Source organism: Oratosquilla oratoria, chromosome 14 (genome assembly GCF_046742065.1).
Source record: "Oratosquilla oratoria isolate Oo_2021 chromosome 14, ASM4674206v1, whole genome shotgun sequence".
Classification (NCBI taxonomy): Eukaryota; Metazoa; Arthropoda; class Malacostraca; order Stomatopoda; family Squillidae; genus Oratosquilla; species Oratosquilla oratoria.
Window position 1 is genome coordinate 53,253,544 of NC_134790.1, and position 22,500 is coordinate 53,276,043.

Here is a 22,500-nt window from a genome sequence, read left to right on the forward strand (position 1 = left end):
CGATCAACCCACCTCTTTACATTATGGTTCCAAAGGAGAACCGGCAATTCTTGGCGCCACTATAACTCATCCATTCACTCGGTATTCAACTACCAATCCTCGAGTTAACTGTCGGCCCCACCTAAACTTCTATACTTACTGTAAGCCCTCAGTCAAAGCTTATGACTCTCGTAGAAACTTACCTAGTATTTGTACAAGGAATTTGTTTGCTCCCAGCAATTTCCAAATTTCTTCTATACTCTCACAGTAAGTCGTGCTAATTAGAATCCAGACCCGTTGTTCACCCCCACGGCTCAGCGCCCGGATGGGAGAACGACGACCCTCGTTCAAAGCGAACTCTCTCTATGCAGGCTATCTGTAGTTTCGGTTGGGTAGTCCTGAGCGCTGGTATTCTAACTAGCATACATTCATCAGAACAATTATTTTCTGACCTGGGTACTTCAAACCCACTGATTCCACTTCTAACCGAACATTGAATAACGTCCCGTTTATTCCTTGTTAAGTTCAAGAGTTGGTTAACGTAATTCATTGGAGTGGAATTCTTGATCATTCTCCTAAATAATTAATCCACCATTCAAAATGGTATTCAAAATCGACACTTTCACAGAGAATCCCTCTGTGGATCAACTAGCAGATGATCTCAAACTGAGAGACTGGCGAGCTTTGGTCCAAACTTATCATATAAATGTCCCTCCTTCTCTTAACAAAACAGACCTTAAAAGCATTGTCGCCTAATTGACATGGAAGTCTTAGATGTTGGCGCCTATCAATTACCTCCCGGCACTAGTTAGACGACAGGACGTGATGTAGAATCAGACACGGAAGTAGAAACTGCAGAGACAGCCACACACGACCTAACACTAAACACCCCACCAAATCCTAGTATTATTCGCCCTACCCCTGACTAAATGAATAGATCAATAGTTTCCTTAGAACTAGAAAGACTTAAGTTAGAGAGAAAATTGAATATGAGCAAGAAGAGGGTAAACGTCAGCGCGAACATGAACGTGATATGAGAGAACATGAATGTGAGATGAAAGAATTTGAACGTGAGATGAAAGAACGCGAACAGAGACACGAGATAGAATTAGCTCAATATAATAGAGACAAAGACTTCCGTTCAACTACACCACAACATAGCCTCTATCCCCCCTTTTGACGAGTCAGAACCAGAGTACTTCTTTCGACAGTTCGAAAGACTCGCAGTACACCTCAAGTGGTCCGAGGAAGAATGGATATGGCTTATTCAAAGTAAACTAGTAGGAACCGCCGTCAAGGTCTTTAACATTCTTGAGGAGAGTCAAAACCAGCATCCTTAATACCTATCAAGTTACCCCAGAATCATATAGGCAAAAATTTATAAACTTGTTAAAAACTTCAACTTCAACTTATGTAGAATTTGCTGCTGAAAAGCTAAAGCTCTTCAAGCAATGGCTCTCCTCCCGTAAAATTAATACGTATGATCAATTGGTAAACTTGATGGTCATTGAGGAGTTCAAACGAAGAATTCCATTCCAAGTAATGATGTATATCACTGACAAGGATGTACTAGACTTGAATGAGGCTGCCCTGTTGGCCGATCAATTTACGGTGGTGCACAGGTTGGGATCGAAACGCGAGCGTCCATGTGTAAAGTCATCAGCAGATTCCCTCGCGTCTCAGGATGATAAGCGGTTTAGGGATAAGTTCTCTTATACCCCTCCTTCCTCCGATACCTGTAGCTACTGTAAGAAACCTGGTCACCATATTTCTCGATGTCAAGCTCCAGGCTGTAGAACCTCCTCATTCACTAACCAGCAAAAAGAATCATATAAACGTCAAAGTAAATCCCCTTCAAGGAAAAGTCTATCTAACTCACAAGACCCTCCAAGACCCATGTCCCATGTTGTAAAGGCTGGTTCTCAATCCCAGAAAGATCCTTTCCAATATTTCAAATCTCAAGGTGAAATCGCCCTCTCACGTAGCAATCCTTTTCTCCCCATTACTATTCTTAGAGACGCTGGTGCCGCTCAGTCCATTATAAAAAAAATCTGCTCTACCTAAGATTGGGACCAGAATCACTGGACCCAAAGTAACCATAAGTGATCTGTCTTCGGTTCAGTCCACAGAACTGATCAATGTATTCCTCAAGAGTAAATTGTTTCAAAAGAAAGTGAAGATCGGTATCAAGCACAAACCCCTTCCTATTTCAGGCGTTGATCTCATCCTTGGTAACGATCTCGCCGGCTCCCTAGTAGTCCCTCCGCCCGAAATAGTAAATACTCCCTGTGACCTAATCCCTACTCTGGTAGAAGACCACTTGCATCCCGATATCTTTCCTCTGTGTGCGGTAACCCGCTCACAAAATCGTCCTGTAGACCCCCCACTGCCCAGTATATTTGACCTTCCTAACCAAATCATATCCTCTGAAAACCTATCCAGAGCTCAGCTCGAGGATACCACCCTCCAAAACTTCCACAGAGTAGCAGCCACTTCCCTAGAAGTTGACCACTTCCCTGGATTCTACTACCAAAAGGGAATCCTAATGAGAATAACCAAACCCCCTTCCCGTTCTAATCTCGATACTTGGGCCGAACGACACCAAATTGTCATCCCTCGTTCTATCCAACCCAGTATCATCCAGGTTGCTCATGATGGTTCTGGAGGACATCTAGGTATTTGCAAGACCTACGATCGAATAAATGAGCACTTTTTCTGGCCCGGTCTAAAGAAGACCGTCACTGATTACGTTAGGACCTGCCATAGTTGCCAGATGGTGGGAAAACCCAACCAGAAAATCCCACAAGCTCCTCTGAACCCCATCCCCGTCTCTGGTGAACCATTTGAAAAAATCATCATCGATTGTGTGGGGCCATGGCCCAAGACAAAAAAAAAAAAAAAAAAAAAAAAAAAAAAAAAAGAAAAAAAAAAAAATATATATATATATATATATATATATATATATATATATATATACATATATATATATATATATATATATATATATATATATATATATATATATATACATATATCCTCACTGTAATGTGTCCGATAATTAGGTACCATGAAGATTTTTCTCTGAAGAAAATTAATGCTCGAGTCATAGCAAACACCCTGTTAAACTTTTTCACTCAAGTGGGTCTACCCAAAGAGATCCAATCTGACAGAGGAACAAACTTCACCAGTGACCTTTTTACCAATGTACTAGAAGAATTAGGCATTACCCAAACCCTATCCACCGTTTATCATCCTGAAACTCAGGGCGCCCTTGAACGGTTCCATCAGACACTCAAGGCCATGCTTCGGAAATTTTGCTTAAATTCCCCTTCTAATTGGGATGAGGGACTATCCCTCATATTATTTGCCGTAAGGGAAACTGTATAGTCCTCGTTAGAGTTTTCTCCCTTCGAACTGCTGTACGGTCGCCAAATAAGAGGACCCCTTAAGGTCCTTAAGGAACAGTGGTATCAAGAGGCCCTTTAATATCCCAATCAGACGGTGAACCAGTATATTGATAAATTAAAACACAGACTGAAAGTAGTCCGAAGCATTGCCTTAGAGAACTTAGCCGCGTCTCAAACCAAAATGAAATCCTATTTTGACCAGAAAACCAAAGTTCGAACCTTTAAACCCAGTGACGAGGTACTCCTGTATCTGCCCATACCTGGAGCTCCCCTCACCCACAAGTTTCAAGGTCCCTATATAGTTTCTGACGGCCTTAATAAACTCAACTACGTTGTTCTTACTCCTGACAGGCGAAAAGGCTCCAAACTTGTTCATGTAAATCTGATGAAAGAATACCTAAGGAGACAACCTGCTGATGACTCTCCGAGACCTATCAATTGTAACCAAAACACAGAAGGTGAATCAATGCTCGGTGAAATGGCAAATGAACTTCAATATCTCTAAGTGTAGCGTGTTAAACGTAGGGCTACACAACCCCGAAAATAGATACATCTTAGATAACACGTTTTTAGAAAAATCTGAGTGCGAGAGGGACTTAGCATTAGCGCCAGAAATAAAGCAAACAGACATTAGGTTTCATTGCTAGGACGGTAACGAATAGAAGTGCAGAGGTAATTATTAAACTCTATCTAGCGATAGTTAGACCCATCCTTGACTATGCGGTACAGTTTTGGTCTCCGTCCTACAGAATGGACATAAATTCACTAGAATCAGTACAGAGAAGTATGACCAAAATGATACATGGACTCGGAAATTTGCCTTACGAAGAGAGGCTTAGGCACCTAAACTTACACTCTCTGGAAAGACGCAGAGTGCGGGGTGATCTAATAGAAGTGTTCAAGTGGATCAAAGGCTATAACAAGGGTGATGCAAACAAGGTCATCATAATAAAACAACAGGGCAGGACTCGCAGTAATGGGTATAAACTGGACAAATTTAGGTTTAAGAAGGAAATAGGCAAGAATTGGTTTACTAATAGGGTGGTCGATGAATGGAATAAACTTAGTAACCATGTAGTAAGCGCTGAAACTATCAGTTGTTTTAAAAAACGATTAGACAACTTTATGGATGGGGACGACAGGTGGTGATGGATTCGGAGCTGCCTAGTGTAGGCCTTATGGTCTCTTGCAGTCTCCTTTATTCTTATGTTCTTATGTTCTCCCAGTACAAAATAACGATCCTACCATTCTCCAGCTTAACTCCTCCCTCCTCTCTAACCCATCCTCATTCCTTGCCCACTTAAACCAAAAACAACAGGAGGATCTAACCCTTCTATTCCAAAAACACCCTACCGTCTTCGCAGACCACCCAGGGTTATGTACTACGGTTGAACACGACATAAAACTTCTTCCTAACACTTCTATCTACCAAGCCCCTTATCGTCTCAACCCCCATAAACTCAAAATTATGAAGGCTGAGGTAGACTACCTGGTGGAACATCGTCTGGCAGAACCAAGCTCCTCTCCCTGGGCATCCCCTGCTCTGCTGGTCCCCAAAGAAGATGGAAGTTGGAGACTCTGCGTGGACTACCGTAGATTGAACTCCGCTACAGTGAAGGACCGATAACCCCTTACCCCGTATCGACACTCTAGTCGACCGGGTAGGGAAGTCCCGTTCCATCTCCAAGATAGACCTAATCAAGGGGTACCACCAGATCAAACTGACTCCTGAAGCCCAAACTCTCTCCTCCTTCGTAGCCTCTCTTGGCTTGTATAAATACCTGGTCCTCCCTTTTGGCCTGTGTAACGCTCCCGCCACCTTTCAGCGGGCCATCAATCATACCATCTCTGGATTAGATAACACTTTTGCCTATCTTGACGATATTCTTGTTTTGGCAGATTCGTGGGAAGACCATCTCACCAGACTAAACTCCCTTCTAGATCGCCTCTCCACCGCAGGATTCGTGGTCAACTTGTCCAAATCAGAGTTCAGCCGAGCTACAATCACCTGATTAAGGCATGTGGTTGGCTGCGGGCTGTGCCGACTCAAGATGGCCAACATCCAGGCCATCCTCAACTTCCCTGTCCCAGTCAACCGGAAATCGCTCCGAAGGTTCCTGGGAATGGCAGGGTTCTACCGTCGCTATTGCCGCAACTTCTCGGCAATAGCGGCCCCCCTCACAGCCCTGACCAGCCCTAAAGAGAAGTTTGTCTGGTCCCCTGCCTGCCAAGACTCCTTTGAAGCCCTCCAACGTTTCCTGAGCACCGAGCCCGTACTTAGGACTCCCGACTACTCACGCCCCATCGTTCCACAAATAGAGGGAGAGGGGGTAGGGTGTGTCCTTCTCCAAGACGACGACCACTCCCCCACTCTCCACCCGGTTAGCTACTACTCAGCCAAATTACTGCCCTATCAACGCTCCTACTCCACGGTGGAAAAAGAAGCCTTGGCCCTCGTCTCTGCCTTCAAGCACTTCGAGTGTTATTTAAGCTATCCTGGACACCAGACCCTTGTCTACAGTGACCATAACCCTCTCATCTTTATTGAAAAGACCAGACTCACCAACCAACGCATTCTTCGGTGGGCTCTCCAGCTCCAAGCTTTTAACTTCCGGATGAGTCACATCAAGGGTGAAGACAACATCCTGGCAGACACTCTCTCCAGAGGAGCGGACGCCCAGACAGCTCCCAGTGACTAAAGAACCTTTAACCCAGTTCCACCCCTTTACGCTGGACAGGGGGTATTATAGTCACTAGTCGCTACCGTCATTTTCTTCTATCAATTCCCCCGCCCCCCAAACCACGACCATTCAACGGCTCTCACAAACGACCCATTAACCCCCCTCCCTCGTTCTAGTAAACAAGTTGCTACCAGCTTAAATGGGTTGTTGGTTCAATCCTGTTTCAAGCCGGAGTCGAAGCTGACCAGGCCACGTCATAGCTCCGCCCACTTCGACCCACTACTAAAGGGCGGTCACCCCCATCGGAACCCCCATCAGACGTCGGCAGCTCTTAGCAGCAGACAGTCCGTACTTGCACGAGCATAGTTATACTCGCTAGGGCTACTCCCTAGAGTTAACTTGTTCACGCAATCCAACTTTACGTTGGATAGCCTTGTTGGTAGTTAACACTGCCACCCACTTCTGGGCATTTCCCAGCACTTTGACCTTATACCATTTTCTCGTCATTTCGTAGCTCTCCGGGATCCGCACGAGCCCTTGTTGGCTCGTGAGACTTCTTCGTCATCCGGCCCGGCGAAATCTAGTAAATTCTGTCGTAGTTTAGAAGTAGTGTAGACCCCGTACCCACTGGGCACACAGTGGTCCTACTACGCGGCTGTCACCAGTCGCCAAAGGAAGCTGTGTGACCCCCGTTATATTATATTTTGCTCTGCTGAGCACATTTTTCTGTGTACCAGGGGGCTCGTTCCCCCACCCCAACGCGCAGGATGGAGTCCTCAACTCCATCCCTGCAAACTAGGAAGACTTCCCCTGACGACCCTAATATCGACCCGGACAAGGCTAGACATGTGTTTCTACATTCCGACCAAACCCGATTAGCTGACCTCAATCCATTTATGCTTAAAAAATGTCTGTCTCAATTTACCAATGATATTAGCCAAGTTAAAAAGCTTAGAAGCGGAGACCTCCAAGTTACCACCAACTATGGGAGAGCTACACGCGATCTTCTCAAGGCCAGGAAGTTTCATTCCTTCGATGTTGTTACATCCCTCCCTAGGTCACTCAACTCCTGCAGAGGAGTAATCCACTGCAGAGATTTGATGACCATGGAAGAGTGTGACATCCTCGATGAAATGAAATCTGAAGGAATATTAGATGTCAAATTCATAACGCGACTGGACCGAGAAAGGAACATGCGAGTGAACACGCCCCTCATAATTCTAACTTTCAATTCAACAACCCTCCCTGACCACGTCAAAATTGGATACATTCATGTCCCAACACGACCATATGTCCCTAACCCGTTACGCTGCAACAAATGCTTCAAATATGGTCACCTTGCCAAATTTTGCAGCAAACAATCAGTCGTATGCGGTAAGTGTGCAGGCGAACATCCTACGGATGCTTGCTCTGCTAACGTGTTTCAATGTGTTAACTGTCCCTCCAATAACAATCATGCATCCACCTCCCGAGACTGTCCCACTTTCAAGATAGAAAAACAAATTTATACCGAAAAAGCAACTTGCGGCATATCCTTTTACGAAGCAAGGAAGCGTGTGATGGAAAGACTAGTTACCCCAACTAGTACCTCCGGAGCAACTTCCTATGCTTCGGCAGTAAAGAAAACCTATAGAACCATTGAAACACAAACAGAGAGCAAACACTCCAACAAGGAAAAAGATCAACGCCCAACTACCAAGCAAACTCACTCGCACCTTCCTTCCCCGGCCATCCCAGAGCTTCCCAAGCGTGTGCTTACACGTACGGAAGAGGATGTCCACATGGAGACCTCCGTTTCCAATAAGCGACTTTTAAGTCCCATTTCTACCCCAGAACGAAAATCCGGGACTAAACACACCTCTCCCACTAAGGCCAAGAAAGGAAGAAACCGAAACAGATAAAAAAAAAAAAAAAAAAAAAAAAAAAAAAAAAAAAAAAAAAATGAAAATAATCCAGTGGAATTGCCGAGGTGTTAGAAGTAAAGTAAATATATATATATATGTATGTATATATATATATGTATGTATATATATATGTATGTATATATATATATGTATGTATATATATATGTATGTATATATATGTATGTATGTATATATGTATATATATGTATGTATATATATATGTATGTATATATATGTATGTATATATATGTATGTATATATGTATATGTATGTATATATATATGTATGTATATATATATGTATGTATATATATGTATGTATATATGTATGTATGTATATATGTATGTATGTATGTATATATGTATGTATGTATATATATGTATGTATATATGTATGTATATATATATATGTATGTATATATGTATATATATATATATATATATATATATATATATGTATGTATCTATATGTATGTATGTATATATATATATATACATATATATGTGTATGTATGTATGTATATATGTATATATATATATATATATATATATGTATATATATGTATGTATATATGTATGTATGTATGTATATATATATATGTACATATATAGTATATAATGTATATATATATAATATAAATATATATATCATATATATATATATATTGTATGTATATATATGTATGTATATATATATATATGTATATATATATGTATATATATATATATATATATATATATATATATATATTATATGTATATATATATTATATGTATATATATGTATTATATGTATATATATATATATTATATGTATATATATATATTATATATATATATATATTATTTGTATATATATATTATATGTATATATATATTATATATATATATTATATGTATATATATATGTATATATATATATATATATATATATATATATATATATATATATATATGCAAAGTAGACCACTTGGAAAAAGAAACTAACGAAGCAGAGCGCTTTCGTATATTACATCTTCAGTGCAAAAATACATAATAATAGAGATGCATAGGTGATATATACATGGAAAAAGGAACAAGGGCAGTTTGAATAAGGGTAGCGGATAATTACCCCCTGGAAGGCGGAAGGTCAATGTCAATACACTAATGATGGTGGGGCGACATCAGGTCACAGTCGCACGGGGTAAATGCGTCTACTAATGATGGTAGGGCGACATTAGGTCACAGTCGCAGGGTTACATTTTACCTGATATTATTTTGCTTATTTCTTGACAGATAAAATTATCAAGTTTATATAAGCCCTTGTGTAGGTTGGTATTTTGATCACTGGTGGTATGGATCAAACTACACTCTATTAAGTTTCTTGCTATTATGTTGTTGGTATAATAGATTGCCTGTGCATTACCCCCAATCAACTGGATGATTATTCAATTCAATATACTTGAATATTCCACTAGAATTATTGCCATCCCTAACATTTTTCTTGTGTTGTTCAATTCTAATGTTTAAGGGTTTGGCAGTTTGACCTATGTAAAATTGATTACACATTTTGCAAGGAATTTTATAAATGCATCCTTTTTTAATTTCAATACTATTGTTGATGAGCTTATGTTTTACTGTACTATCATTTTTAAAAACTGCCTTTACGTTAAATCTTTTTAATAATTTTGTGACACTGAACAAATTTTCTTGAAATGGCAAAATTAAAACATTATAACTAAAATTTGATTTAGGCTGAGGAGTTAAAAATGATTTCCTTGCAAAATTGTAAGCAATATTAAGGAATTGCTTAGGGTATTTTAATTGTAGTCCAATGTTAAAAACATTTCTGATTTCGTCATCAATAAATTCAGGACTACAAATACGAAAAGTTCTTAGAAACATTGAAGAAAAAACTGAACGTTTACTAATATTTGGATGAGAATTATAATAATGGATATATGAGCTTACATTGGTTGGTTTACAATATACTTTGAATTTAAGGTTATTGTCATGATGTAGGATAGTGCAATCTAAGAAAGGTAAGGTACAATTTTTTTCAATTTCTAAAGTAAATTTAATAGAATCAACTGCAGGTGATAGATATGGTGTAATAATTTCCTCTAATCAAAATCAGCAAGTACATATTCGCAAATTATACAAAATGCAACTATTTTCCTGTCAAATCCATCTAGATATCTGATTTCATGCGGCTAAAACCATACCGTGCCTGGAGTTACATACCCATAGCTTTGTACAGATTCCTGCAGCCCCATATCAATTATCCCTCCCGTGGCATCTCTCATTTGCGAAGCTGTTGATTGGTCATCCCATTTCTAGTCTTTATCTTTATTTTTGTTTATTTGTTTGTTTATTTATCCATTCATTTATTAGTTAATTTATCTTTATTTATTCATTATTTATTTATTCATTTGTCTATTTATCTATCTTTTTCTATCTATCTATCTATTTTCTATTTATCTATTATCTACTTATTTATCTACTTATCTATTTTTTTCAGAAAAGTACGCATAGAAACAAAAATAAAAAGGGAAGTGGAACAGTTATGAAACCAATATTTTCATTGATACGGTTAAACAATCACATGAAAGGTCAGTCCAAAGACGATGGAGAGAATGAATGAACCAAACTTTGGGGCAAGAACCTGCTTGCATAGAAGAAACAGTCTATAAACAAGCGAAAGCAAAATACTGTAAAAGAAAAGCAGAAGAGGTGAAACAGAGAAGAGAAAGAAAGGGGTGCGGATGTTACCAGTGGGTAAAAGTCGTCTGACCGCATAGGGGCGGGGAAGAAAAAGGGGGCAGGGAGGCGGAGAGACGGGGAGGGGAAGTTCTTTCGGCCCCACAGTCATGCTAGTTGGGTCGGGTGAGTAGAACGAAGTCCTGGAGCGAAGGTCGACTGGTCGACTTTTTCCTGTTGGCTCTAGGGTGAAAAGTTCGCCTATCTTGTGAGATCTTGCGAGTGGACGACGGTCAGAACTGACAATCTGGACCCGACGACTTCTCCCTCGAGTAAAGGCTGCCTCAGAGAAACGCACGCAGTCGCCATAATTTTTTTTACGGGGTTTGTACGAAATAGTTTAATAAATTTGTGGTGAAGGACATGGGCCTTACTGTAATATGGTAACTCCACATATTCTTGGTTGTTGGTATGGTTTAATTGTGTGTGTGTGTGTGTATGTGTGTGTGTGAAAGGCGACTGGAATTTCGTTGGAAGGCCTTGATCATATGTGGTGAAGAGCATACGGTAGACCTTCATGGATAACTGCAAGGAACTTTGAGGGAAAGGGTGTGGAATTTTGCGGGAACGGATATGGGACTTTCAGAACTTGAAGGCTTGTAAGGGAAAGGACGCAGTCCTTTGTGAGAGAACCCATGAAACCCAAAGGCATTGAAAAGGAATGGCATGTTTGGGAAAATAAAAGATATAATGGGGAGGTACAAGAAGGGCAAAGAATTTCAGGGGAAGAAACACGGAATATTGCTAGGGAAGGACAAGGTATGGAAGCACAAAGAGCTCTATATGGAATGTGAGGTAAATTTGTAACAGGGGGGGTCAAGTAGCACTGGATAGGAAACAGAAAGCTGATGAAAAGTAAAGAATCTCATAAAGATGAGAAAGAAGATGTGTGGGGAAGGACAAGAAACCTTTACGAAGAAGGTGAAAGAACTTTATGTATGAGAAAGGAGAGGAAACTCTGCAGGGTAGAACAAGGGACTTAGTAGAAACAAGGAACAATGTAGAGGGGGACCAATATTTATTTCTTCCTTTAATATGATGTCATAACTTACACAAAGTATTGGAAATGGCGGTGGTGACGGTTTTATTCAGCTCAAGGACGGACTCGGGACAAAACGGGGTGTCGATCGATATATCGTTTTGTTTAGAACCGACACCTAAGTTGTATAAAATTTTGTTGTATTAGTCAAAAATATATTCTGTAAACAACATCACCGAGTGAGGGAGTCAGGTGAACCCACAAAGTAGGAGCTTTGTATGGAAGTGTGAAATACTCGTATTCGAAGAAGGAGAAGGAGAAGGAGAAGGAGAAGGAGAAGGAGGAGGGGAAGGAGAAGGAGAAGGAGAAGGAAGAGAAGGTCCTCTGGTGAATAAAACGCGCGAATCGCTGTCAGTAGTGAAAGGGTGAGGACGTGTCTGGGCGGGGCGCAGCTGCCGTGGTGCTTACGCGTATGTAAGGTCGAGGGAGAAAGTCGTCGCATCGTCGCTCATGCAAGAAGGATGCCACGGGACCCAAGAGTGTCAAATAGGAAGAAGTAATAGGAAAAAAGAGAATAGGATAACAAACAGGAAAAAAAATAGTATCTAAAACAGCAGATATATGCAACGTGCAGGAAATAGGCACTCCTTATTCAACGAGGAGAATATTGCTCCCGGAGGTAAGTGATCCTGGTATCCCGGGGGGATCAAGATCCCGGGGGCCTCAAGACAGCTTCCAAGATGGTCATTCCGTATGGGGTATTAACTGTGTTTTGTGCAGTCACTATTTTAAGGACTATGGCGACACTCTTACGGACCAGTCATTTTACATTCTTTTATGCATGGAAACTAATCTCCATAAGAAAAGGATGCTGATCGTTTTTATAGAAATACTATCGCTCTGATATCTACCTTTTCGGCGCGATGTTGTTCCCAAGGATAGAAGCGCTGGTTATTGTTTACAAAATACCTTCAAGAAGGTCAACAGACCGAAAAATAGTAGTGATTAGTGGATGTTGTACGATTTCGTTTGGCGTTGACATCTGTTTTTGGATGCCAAGGAATAGCGTTACAGAAGCGAGGGGGTTTTATGTGTTAGCACGTGTTACTTTACAGTTTATTTACTGACCCGTCCAGCCATAGCGAGGCAAGCCTGGTCCTGAGGTTCCGTCTTGTACTGCCAGTCCATCTTGGAGAGCTGCAAGTACCCCGCGAGGGCGGGGACATCGCTGATTTCGGTCTCGTCTCCGCCAGCTTCCAGGAGGAGGACGGTATTGTATGGGTTTTCTGACAGCCGGTTGGCCACGACGGCTCCTGCAGATCCAGCACCAACTGCAAGGAGGGAAAAGAAAACCTGAAGTGCATGGTCAGCATAAAAAATAATTATTTTGTATGGTAAATCTTATAGACAGGGGAGACGAGGCATTATTTTTCACAGGCCTCTTCTAGGACTAATGAATGCTGGAGTGCTCTGAAAAAATAATTTCTGTTCTTTTGACACTGATGAATGCGTTTAGTACATTTGGGAAGCAAGTTAACTTGTGTGGTGGACATTCCCACGAGGGCCAACTCATTGGAAACATCATTAGGAAAACAGCCTAAGATTCTTTGAACGAAAGCTTGTCGGTATTACATAGCTGGTAACGTGTAAAATAGACCAACACAAAAACATTTACATTGTATTGCAAAAGATGAGTATAGCAAAGCATACCGACGGAAGGTCATTTAGTCCAAAGCGAGGTCGGATGCAGAAAAAATGCACTAAAGTAAGGCAAAGTAGATGAATGAATAGGTGAATAGATTGATAACTGAATAAGGATATGATTAAAGGAATAGTTAAATGAACAGATAAATGGATACTTGGTAAATAAATAAACGTTATTGAAAATTAATAAACTAATAAATAGATATGTAAATAAACAAGTAAATGTATCAGTAAATGAATAAGTAAATGAATATGCAGGTAAATAGATATAGACAGATAAATAAATAAACAAACAAATACGAAAACGAATTAACTAAATAGGAACAATATTGTTTAAATATTTATCTAGTTGAATAATAAAATTTCAAACTGTACTACGTGCTATCATCTCATCAGGAAGTTTATTCTAGTTATTGACTAAATGGTTCGTAGAATTGTTTTTAACCTACTTCTAGATTAAATCTATGCCCTAAAAACAAGAGGCGATTGTTTGTCGTCCTATGTTTAGTATTTAGTGTGAACTCTTCTCATTTCTGATGTTGCAAGTTCCATGTCCCTAAGTAATAATTTTTTAGTGGAAATTGCTTAGAATATTTTATTCAGTTTTCATATAAAACGTTTCAGCTTTCATATAAAACGTTTCAGTTTGGTAACTCCTACAAATGTAGGCGGAATAATGATCTATGTAGTTGGTCGATGGTAGAATTTTGAAGACAAAATATCGTGTTGCCATTCTTATATTCTCATTTTACTTCTATTCGTCAGATATGGAATTCTTAGCTGATTTAAAGTAGTATCTCAAAGACAAAGACTTTTTGCTCTCTCATTGTTAGAAGTTCTGGCAGTTCTTTCCTCTACGACGTTTACAACAACGTTTGCAGCAGTGGTTCCCAAACTTTTCTGGCTTGAGGAACCCTTGCCAAGCCTTTCAGAAGTCCCCGGCACCATTATTAGAAAATCTAAATTCTAGTTTGTCAGTAGTTTGTTGATTCAACATCAGTGTAAAAAAAATTTGTCCCTGGATAATATGAAAATACTCATCTTTACACTGATGCTGCTTTAATGAATTTTGGCGGCACCCTTTGGTGCCGCGGTACACCGGTTGGGAACCACTGGTTTACAACAACGTTTTCGTTAGTGTGGCACCCAGTCGTGAGAGGAAACTTGAAGAAGAGAAGAAAAAAGAAAGCACGACAGAGAAAAAAAAAGTAACCAAATGGTGAACAAAGCACGCATGCTCCAATTCGTGTTTTCTTGAATGCGGTTTTGGGAGAGCGACGCGTTGTCCATGGCCGTTTCTGACACTATATCAAAGAAAATTAAGTCAGACTAGGCCATGTTACTGCAGTGGTTTCCAAGTTGGGGAAGGGACCTATTGAGAAACAATTATTTTCCAGCCAATTGAGGTATTAAAAGTTGTCTTCTTCGGTCAAATGATACCACATATTCGGCCGATAATATGGTTCAATTTTATTTCGAAATCAGTATTCTCCGTCACAAACTACCGGGGCCAAACAGTGGTCTTTTAGAGAACCAAAATTAGTACTCACGGTTCACCCACAAATGACTGGTGCTGCCGGCGGCGAACAGCTGTGGTCACTCGATGACGCGGCCCAGAAGACGGAAAATGCAAAAAACCTTTCTTTACATGGGCCATATTCTTCAATGAAATTCCAGAGCCCCGATACCAAACGTCAAAACAAAAAAGTTAGGTCCTTATTTATCTTGACCAAAAGGTTGAAGACGACTGTAAATTATAACGAATAGCCTCCTTCAACCACGCACAATCCTGTGTTTGATTTGCATCAGCGTATTCAAAATTTCCCTCGAACCGAAGAAAAGAGGTTAAACTCGAGAATGGAGAGCATGGGAATGATGATGATGATGTGGCGATATGACGATACGATGATATGATAATGATAAAAATATGACGATGATGATGCCGTGACATTATATACACACGCACGCACGCACACACACACACACACACACACACACACACACACACACACACACACACACACACACACACACACACACACACACACACACACACACACACACACACACACACACACACACACACACACACACACACACACACACACACACACACACACACACACACACACACACACACACACACACACACACACATTCCCTCCTTTTGCTCAAGGGGGACAGTAACAGTTTGAATAAATAAAAACTTTTTACGCCTGGAGAGTGGCGCGAACTTGTAACCTCTCGCACACACGCGCTCACTCGTGTGAATGTGCAAAATATTGCCCTGAGGTGTATGATGGTGTCTAACCACATTTATCTTTACCATATGCGTATATGGGGATCAGATGTCGCGTTAATAATCTTCATTATCTCGTAGTCTTGATCCGCAGACAAATTCGATTTAATCTTACACGTGCACGACAACCAAGGATGTACCACTATTGATATATAATATAATATAATATAATATAATATAATATAATATAATATAATATAATATAATATAATATGATATAATATAATATAATATACTATAATATGATATAATATATATATGTATATATATATATACATATATATATATATACATACATATATATACATATATATATAAAACTTAAACCCACTCTCGGAGAAAGATAAGCTGAGATACAGAGTAAAACCGTATATTTCGACCACTGACTGTGGTCCTCTTCAGCAGTTACAATTATAGGGTACATAGACAAGAGGTTATATACAGAGGAGGAAGAAGCATTGGGGGACTCAGTAAGCCTCAGGTCACGTGCCCCGAGTGAGGTTGGACGTTACGTCCTGTAGAGATGAACTTGTAACGTCCGACCTCACTCGGGGCACGTGACCTGAGGCTTACTGAGTCCCCCAATGCTCCTTCCTCCTCTGTATATAACCTCTTGTCTATGTACCCTATAATTGTAACTGCTGAAGAGGACCACAGTCAGTGGTCGAGATATACGGTTTTACTCTGTATCTCAGCTTATCTTTCTCCGAGAGTGGGTTTAAGTTTTATTTATTCGTGTGTTACGACACCTACGTTACTTGAATTGATATATATATATATATATAGCATTCCACCCGCACCGAGTCGATTGAACCGTTCGACCGAGTATAAAAAGCCTCCCGCTTAGCCACCTTCTTAACTTGCCTCTAGACCTTCAAGACTAGAACATCGCCTCTACACCAATGAAGTCCTTCTCACCCTGAGGAAGCCTCTTATCGAGGTGAAAAAACTCCGAAGTTTTAGGTGTCGTTGTCAACAGTTTTTTACATGCTGTTACACATCAAATAGAAACCATCGGCATTCACCAGCGCCTTTCTTTTCACATTCACCATGGATGATTTCGTTCATAAGCTGAATGAAGTTGATAGGAAGTCCTTCCTTAAACTTAAGAAGATACAACTGAAAATAGTTAAATCTATTAGCGCAGTTGATTTTAATCAAAATTGTCTCCGTGAGAACCTGTGCCCTAGAACTATACCCCGCCGACCCACAGGAAACCACCATAACACCATATTGCAGAGAAGACTCGAAGAAGCTCGAGGCCGTCTATCGCAAGCTACAGAAGAGAAGCAAACCCTTTGGTCTGCTTTTGCTAGTAACCATCCCAACATCAAGAACGAGGCTGCAGAATTGTTGGATGAATACCGCCAACGCCAACTATGGATTGCTGATACCCGCATCCAGAAAAAGCTCACCATCCTACACCGAGGGCCCGTCAGAAATGAAAGGCCAGCGCAAGGTTTTATAAACTTATCTTGTGCCACCCTTACTAGCCAGCAAGAGAAATTCCTGAATTTAGGTTTAAACTGTCACTATATTAGCCGCCCCCACCCAGACAATAAAAGGATAGAAATTGAGAATCTCATTGACCAACTTGTGGCTTTACAAAACGAAGACCGTGTAAACCTTTCTTCTACTATAACGCAAGAACTCGTAGGTGAAGCCGGTCGCAAGAGGGGAATTTTCAGGAGTTCTCTACTCACTCCGGAATTGAAAGAGGCCGCTAAGGAACTTAGAGAAAGAAAAGACATCATCATCCGTAAGGGAGATAAGGCTTCTGTTTTTGTCATTTTAGACACCAATACTTACCTTGAAAAAATGGACTCCTTACTTGAGAACCCCACCAAGTTCCAGCGCTTACAGAAAGACCCATGTGAAAGTCTAAAGAAAAAGATCAACACTCTCATTCAGGAAGCCAATAGGGGCTCAAAAATTTTCAATAAAGTTATTGGAGATTTCAAACCTGGCTACTGTTATGGGACAGTAAAAACCCATAAACCTGGGAATCCCCTTAGGCCCATCATAGCGCAGTTATCAACTCCTACCTATCCTGTTGCTAAAACTCTTAATAATCTCTTATCTCCTTACGTTCCTACAGGCCGTTCTGTCTCCTCCGCTGCAGAGTTCATCGATCTATTACGAACGGCGCCCCCCTGCCAAGACATTGCTTCCCTCGATGCTGAGTCGTTATTTACCCACGTTAACGTAGACGAGACCATCAGCTACATTCTGGACCGAGTCTACCGAAGTGACCTCCCTGCTCTCGACATCCAAGAATACGTGCTGAAAGCTATGTTGGAGACTTGTACGAAAGAAGCCCCTTTCCTCTCCCACCGAGGGGATCTTTTCAAACAAGTTGATGGCGTGGCAATGGGGTCCCCCCTTGGGGTCCTATTCGCAAATATGTACATGGCTCAAGTGGAAGAGAAAGTTTTCCAGCACCATCCTCCCCCTGGACTCTATACCCGTTATATCGATGACATCTTCATCACCACCACCAACGACAAAGATGCCGACAGCTTGATGATGGCCCTTCAGAACAACTCTTGCCTTACCTTCACCTGTGAACGCAGTATTCATCGACGTCTCCCCTTCCTTGATTTGGACATCACCAAAGATGAGGATGGCTTCAGGACGAAGGTCTACACTAAAGCTACTAACGTAGGAAGGTGTCTCAATGCCCGCGGCGAATGCCCTGAAGCCTACAAGCGGTCTGTAGCCGCTGAATATATCAACAGGGCCTTAACGCATTGCAGTAGCTGGACAGATACCCACCGGGAATTTGACCGCATCCGACAGCTTCTAACCAATAACGGATATCCAGACCACATGATTGAAGGACTCATCAAGAAGAAGCTTGAACAATACACAGCTCCTAACCAGGTTCCAGACTCCCCAGACAACAAGATCATCATATATCATCGAAACAATTATCACGACCATTATAAAGAAGAGTGTGATGCCATTAAAGGCATCATAAAAAGAGGAGTCACTCCCACCGATTCTACCACTACCATTGCCTTTAGAATTTACTGTAAACCAAACCTCACTAGAGCTTTGGTTATGAAAAACAACACTGCTCCTAAGACCCCTTTCGAGGCCTCTACCAACGTAATCTATGAATTCACGTGTCAGGAGAGTCGCTGTGACGGCTCCAACACCTACATTGGTAGAACCTCTACTACCTTAAGAAGACGCCTCCAATACCACCGTAACCAAGGTTCCATCTTTCAGCATTACATTGATCATCACGACAAAAAACCACCACTTCAGAAACTAATTGAATCCACGACTATTCTTCACAGAGAGTCCAACCACAGGCGTATGCAAATTGCAGAAGCCGTAGCCATCACTTCCCGTCACCCTACCATTAATATAGAACTTGACTCTGATTTTATTCTCCCTTCAGCTCGCCCCCTGAAACCGCTCCCTCTTCAACCTACACAAGACCTTCCATCAAGCCGCCAAGATCTCCAGCCAAAAACCAGAGCCTCCTCCAGATCACGAGAGAATCCCCGCAGCCAATCGGAAGCCAGCATTCTGCCTGGGGTAAGCACAAGATCACGGGAGAACCCCCGCAGCCAATCGCAAGCTAGCATTCTGCCCGGGCCTAGCCGCTTGAGCTGCGTAGCAGACAGAGCTCACTCTCGCCGCCCGAGATCAGGTGAAGTGTCCCATGAGCCAATCAGAGCCCAGCATTCCACCCGCACCGAGTCGATTGAACCGTTCGACCGAGTATAAAAAGCCTCCCGCTTAGCCACCTTCTTAACTTGCCTCTAGACCTTCAAGACTAGAACATCGCCTCTACACCAATGAAGTCCTTCTCACCCTGAGGAAGCCTCTTATCGAGGTGAAAAAACTCCGAAGTTTTAGGTGTCGTTGTCAACAGTTTTTTACATGCTGTTACACATCAAATAGAAACCATCGGCATTCACCAGCGCCTTTCTTTTCACATTCACCATGGATGATTTCGTTCATAAGCTGAATGAAGTTGATAGGAAGTCCTTCCTTAAACTTAAGAAGATACAACTGAAAATAGTTAAATCTATTAGCGCAGTTGATTTTAATCAATATATATATATATATATATATATACATATATATACATATATATATATGTATATATGTATATATATATGTATATATATATGTATATATATATACATGTATATATATATATGTATATATATATTATATGTATATATATATATGTATATATATATGTATATATATATGTATATATGTTTATATATATATATATATACATACATACATATATACATATATATATATGCATATATATGTATATATATATATATGTATATATATGTATATATATACACACACACACACACACACACACACATATATATATATATATAAAATCAGCCATCCTGAGTCCACTGCTAAACAAAGGCCTCCTTCATAGCATTCCATGATTCACACGACCGTGCCAACCTCTACCACGTCACTCCTGCAAACTTCTTAATCTCGTGTCTCAACCTTCTGTCTGGTCTCCCTCTTCCACGTTTCCCATCTCACGGCGTCCACTCAGTAACACATTTGCTCCATCACTCATCTATTCGCACTAACTTACCTGCCCAATTCCACTTCCTCTCTTTCACTACCTCCACAATATCTTTCACTCTAGTATACTCTCTCACCCAACTTACTCTCTTTCAGTCTCTCAGCGTTATTCCCATCATTGATCTCTCCCTTTTCCTCTGTGCAGTCATTGGCTTTGTTTCCATCGCCTTCGTCAGTTTCCAAGTCTCACACCCGTAGATTATTGCTGGCAGAATGCATTGATAGTAAACTTTACGTTTCAAACATAAAGGTAGAGAGCCTCTCAGAATTTTATTGTACCTACCAAACACTTTCCAACCAATTGTAATGCGTCTTTTTATTTCATTGTCATGATCTTTTGTCACTGTCACCATCTGGCCTAAATAATTATACTCTCCAACTTCTTCAATTATAATCTCTCTACTTTGAACTTTCGTGTTGAACATTACCTTTGTTTAGGTTTTATTAATTTTAAACCTACTTTGAGACTTTCTTTGTTCAGAGCACTCAGCATATCTTGAAAGTCTTCTGCTCTTTCTGAAATAAGAATAATGTCATCCGCAAATCTTAGGTGGTTCAAATATCCGCCATTAATCTTCAAACCTTTCTCTTGCCAACTCAACCTTCTGAAAATATATACCAAACAAGCTGTACATAATTTAGGTGAAATGGTATCACCTTGTCGTACTCCTTTGTTGATCTTGATCTTCTCTGAATCTTTATGTAGTCGAATTATAGCGGTACCTTTCGCGTAAATCTTTATTTGTACCCTGATTGCGTAGCGAGTTTAGTATTGCTATTTGTTCTACCGAGTCAAAGGCCTTCTCGTATTCTACAAAAGCTAAACAGAGAGGTATATTGTATTCTGTCGTTTTCTCGATTAGTTGGTTCATCGCCTGTAAATGGTCTAGAGTCCTAAAGTCTGCTTGTTCTCTTGGATGGTTTCCATTTAAAACTTGATTTAGTCTCTTTGTAAGGATCTTGGAGAATACTTTATATACATTTGATAGCAAGCTAATCGGTTGATAGTTACTAAGGTCCTTCTGGTCTCCTTTCTTATGAAGCAAAATCACTATAGCATTGCACCACAATTCAGGAACGCTTTCCTGACGTAAGCACTGGGTGTAGAACTGAGCTAACTTAATATAAACTTCTTTCCCTGCGTCTTTCAACAGATCTATCGATATACCATCTTCCCCAGGTGCTTTTCCTCGCTTCACATTTTTAGAGCAAATCGTACTTCTTCCTTTGTAATCTTTTGTACACTACTAACGTCTACAGATGAATTTACTGACTCAACTACGGTCTTTGACGAAGAAAGCTCTTGGTGAAATTCTTTTACTCTTTTTACCATTCTGTCCTTTTGTTTAATGATTTCTCCATTCCTATCTTTCAAACATATCATTTGCTGTCTTCCTAAAGCATGCCTGCGCTCGGTCCCTTTAATACTTTTACCTTTCCGAATAGTTTACTCTATTTCATCCATGTTTCTATTTCTTTTCTCTGATCTCTGGTTTTTGTTTATATGTTTGTTTAGTTCTACTCTTTCTATTTCGTATCTCCTGTTTTTAGTTTACATGGTCCTTCTTCTTTTAATTAGGTAATTTGTAGCTTTCGAGTATTTGTTTTCTCTAATACTTTTTGTACTTCCTACTTTGCCGAATTCCTAATGATATTCACTAAATTCAAATTAATATCTTCGACGGTGTCCTTATTAGTTCTAAGAGTTATACTCTATCTTTAATTTCTAACTGAATTTTTTTATTATTACCTTTAACCTTTGCAAGGCTTATTTTCTTTCTTAAAACTAATTTATTTATCACGACTCTGAAATTGAATTTAGCTGTACAACCTACTATTTTATGGTCACTACCTATGTTGACTTCATTTATGACCGTAACATTGCTAACGCTCTTGCCCCCATCTCCTAATATGAAGTCTACTTCGTTCTTTGTTGTTCCACTTGGACTTCTCCAGGTCCATTTACGACGTACACGTTTTTAGAAGAAAGTGTTCATTATCCTTATGTTGTAGTTCTCTATAAAATTGACTAACGTCTCGCCCATCATTTCTTTCACTTACTCCAAACTTCCCATTGCACGACTCATCTCCCATCTTCTTCACCACTTTAGCATTAAAGTCGCCTATCTATTACCAACATATGCTTACTTTTTTCTTGATCCATTACCTGGCTTAAATCATCATAGAAGGATTCAATTTCATCGTCTGAACTCTGTGAAGTT

The 22,500-nt window shown here is 40.3% G+C and overlaps 1 protein-coding gene across 1 annotated transcript in view; it reads right to left on the reverse strand.

The window, feature by feature from the left end:
* LOC143032874 (glucose dehydrogenase [FAD, quinone]-like) overlaps positions 1 to 22,500 on the reverse strand; it is a 298,368-nt gene that overhangs the window by 67,728 nt on the left and 208,140 nt on the right. The window contains exon 3 of the mRNA XM_076198064.1: positions 12,817 to 13,019. Within this exon, the coding sequence (XP_076054179.1) occupies positions 12,817 to 13,019 (203 nt within the window). The remainder of the gene's footprint in view (positions 1 to 12,816; positions 13,020 to 22,500) is intronic.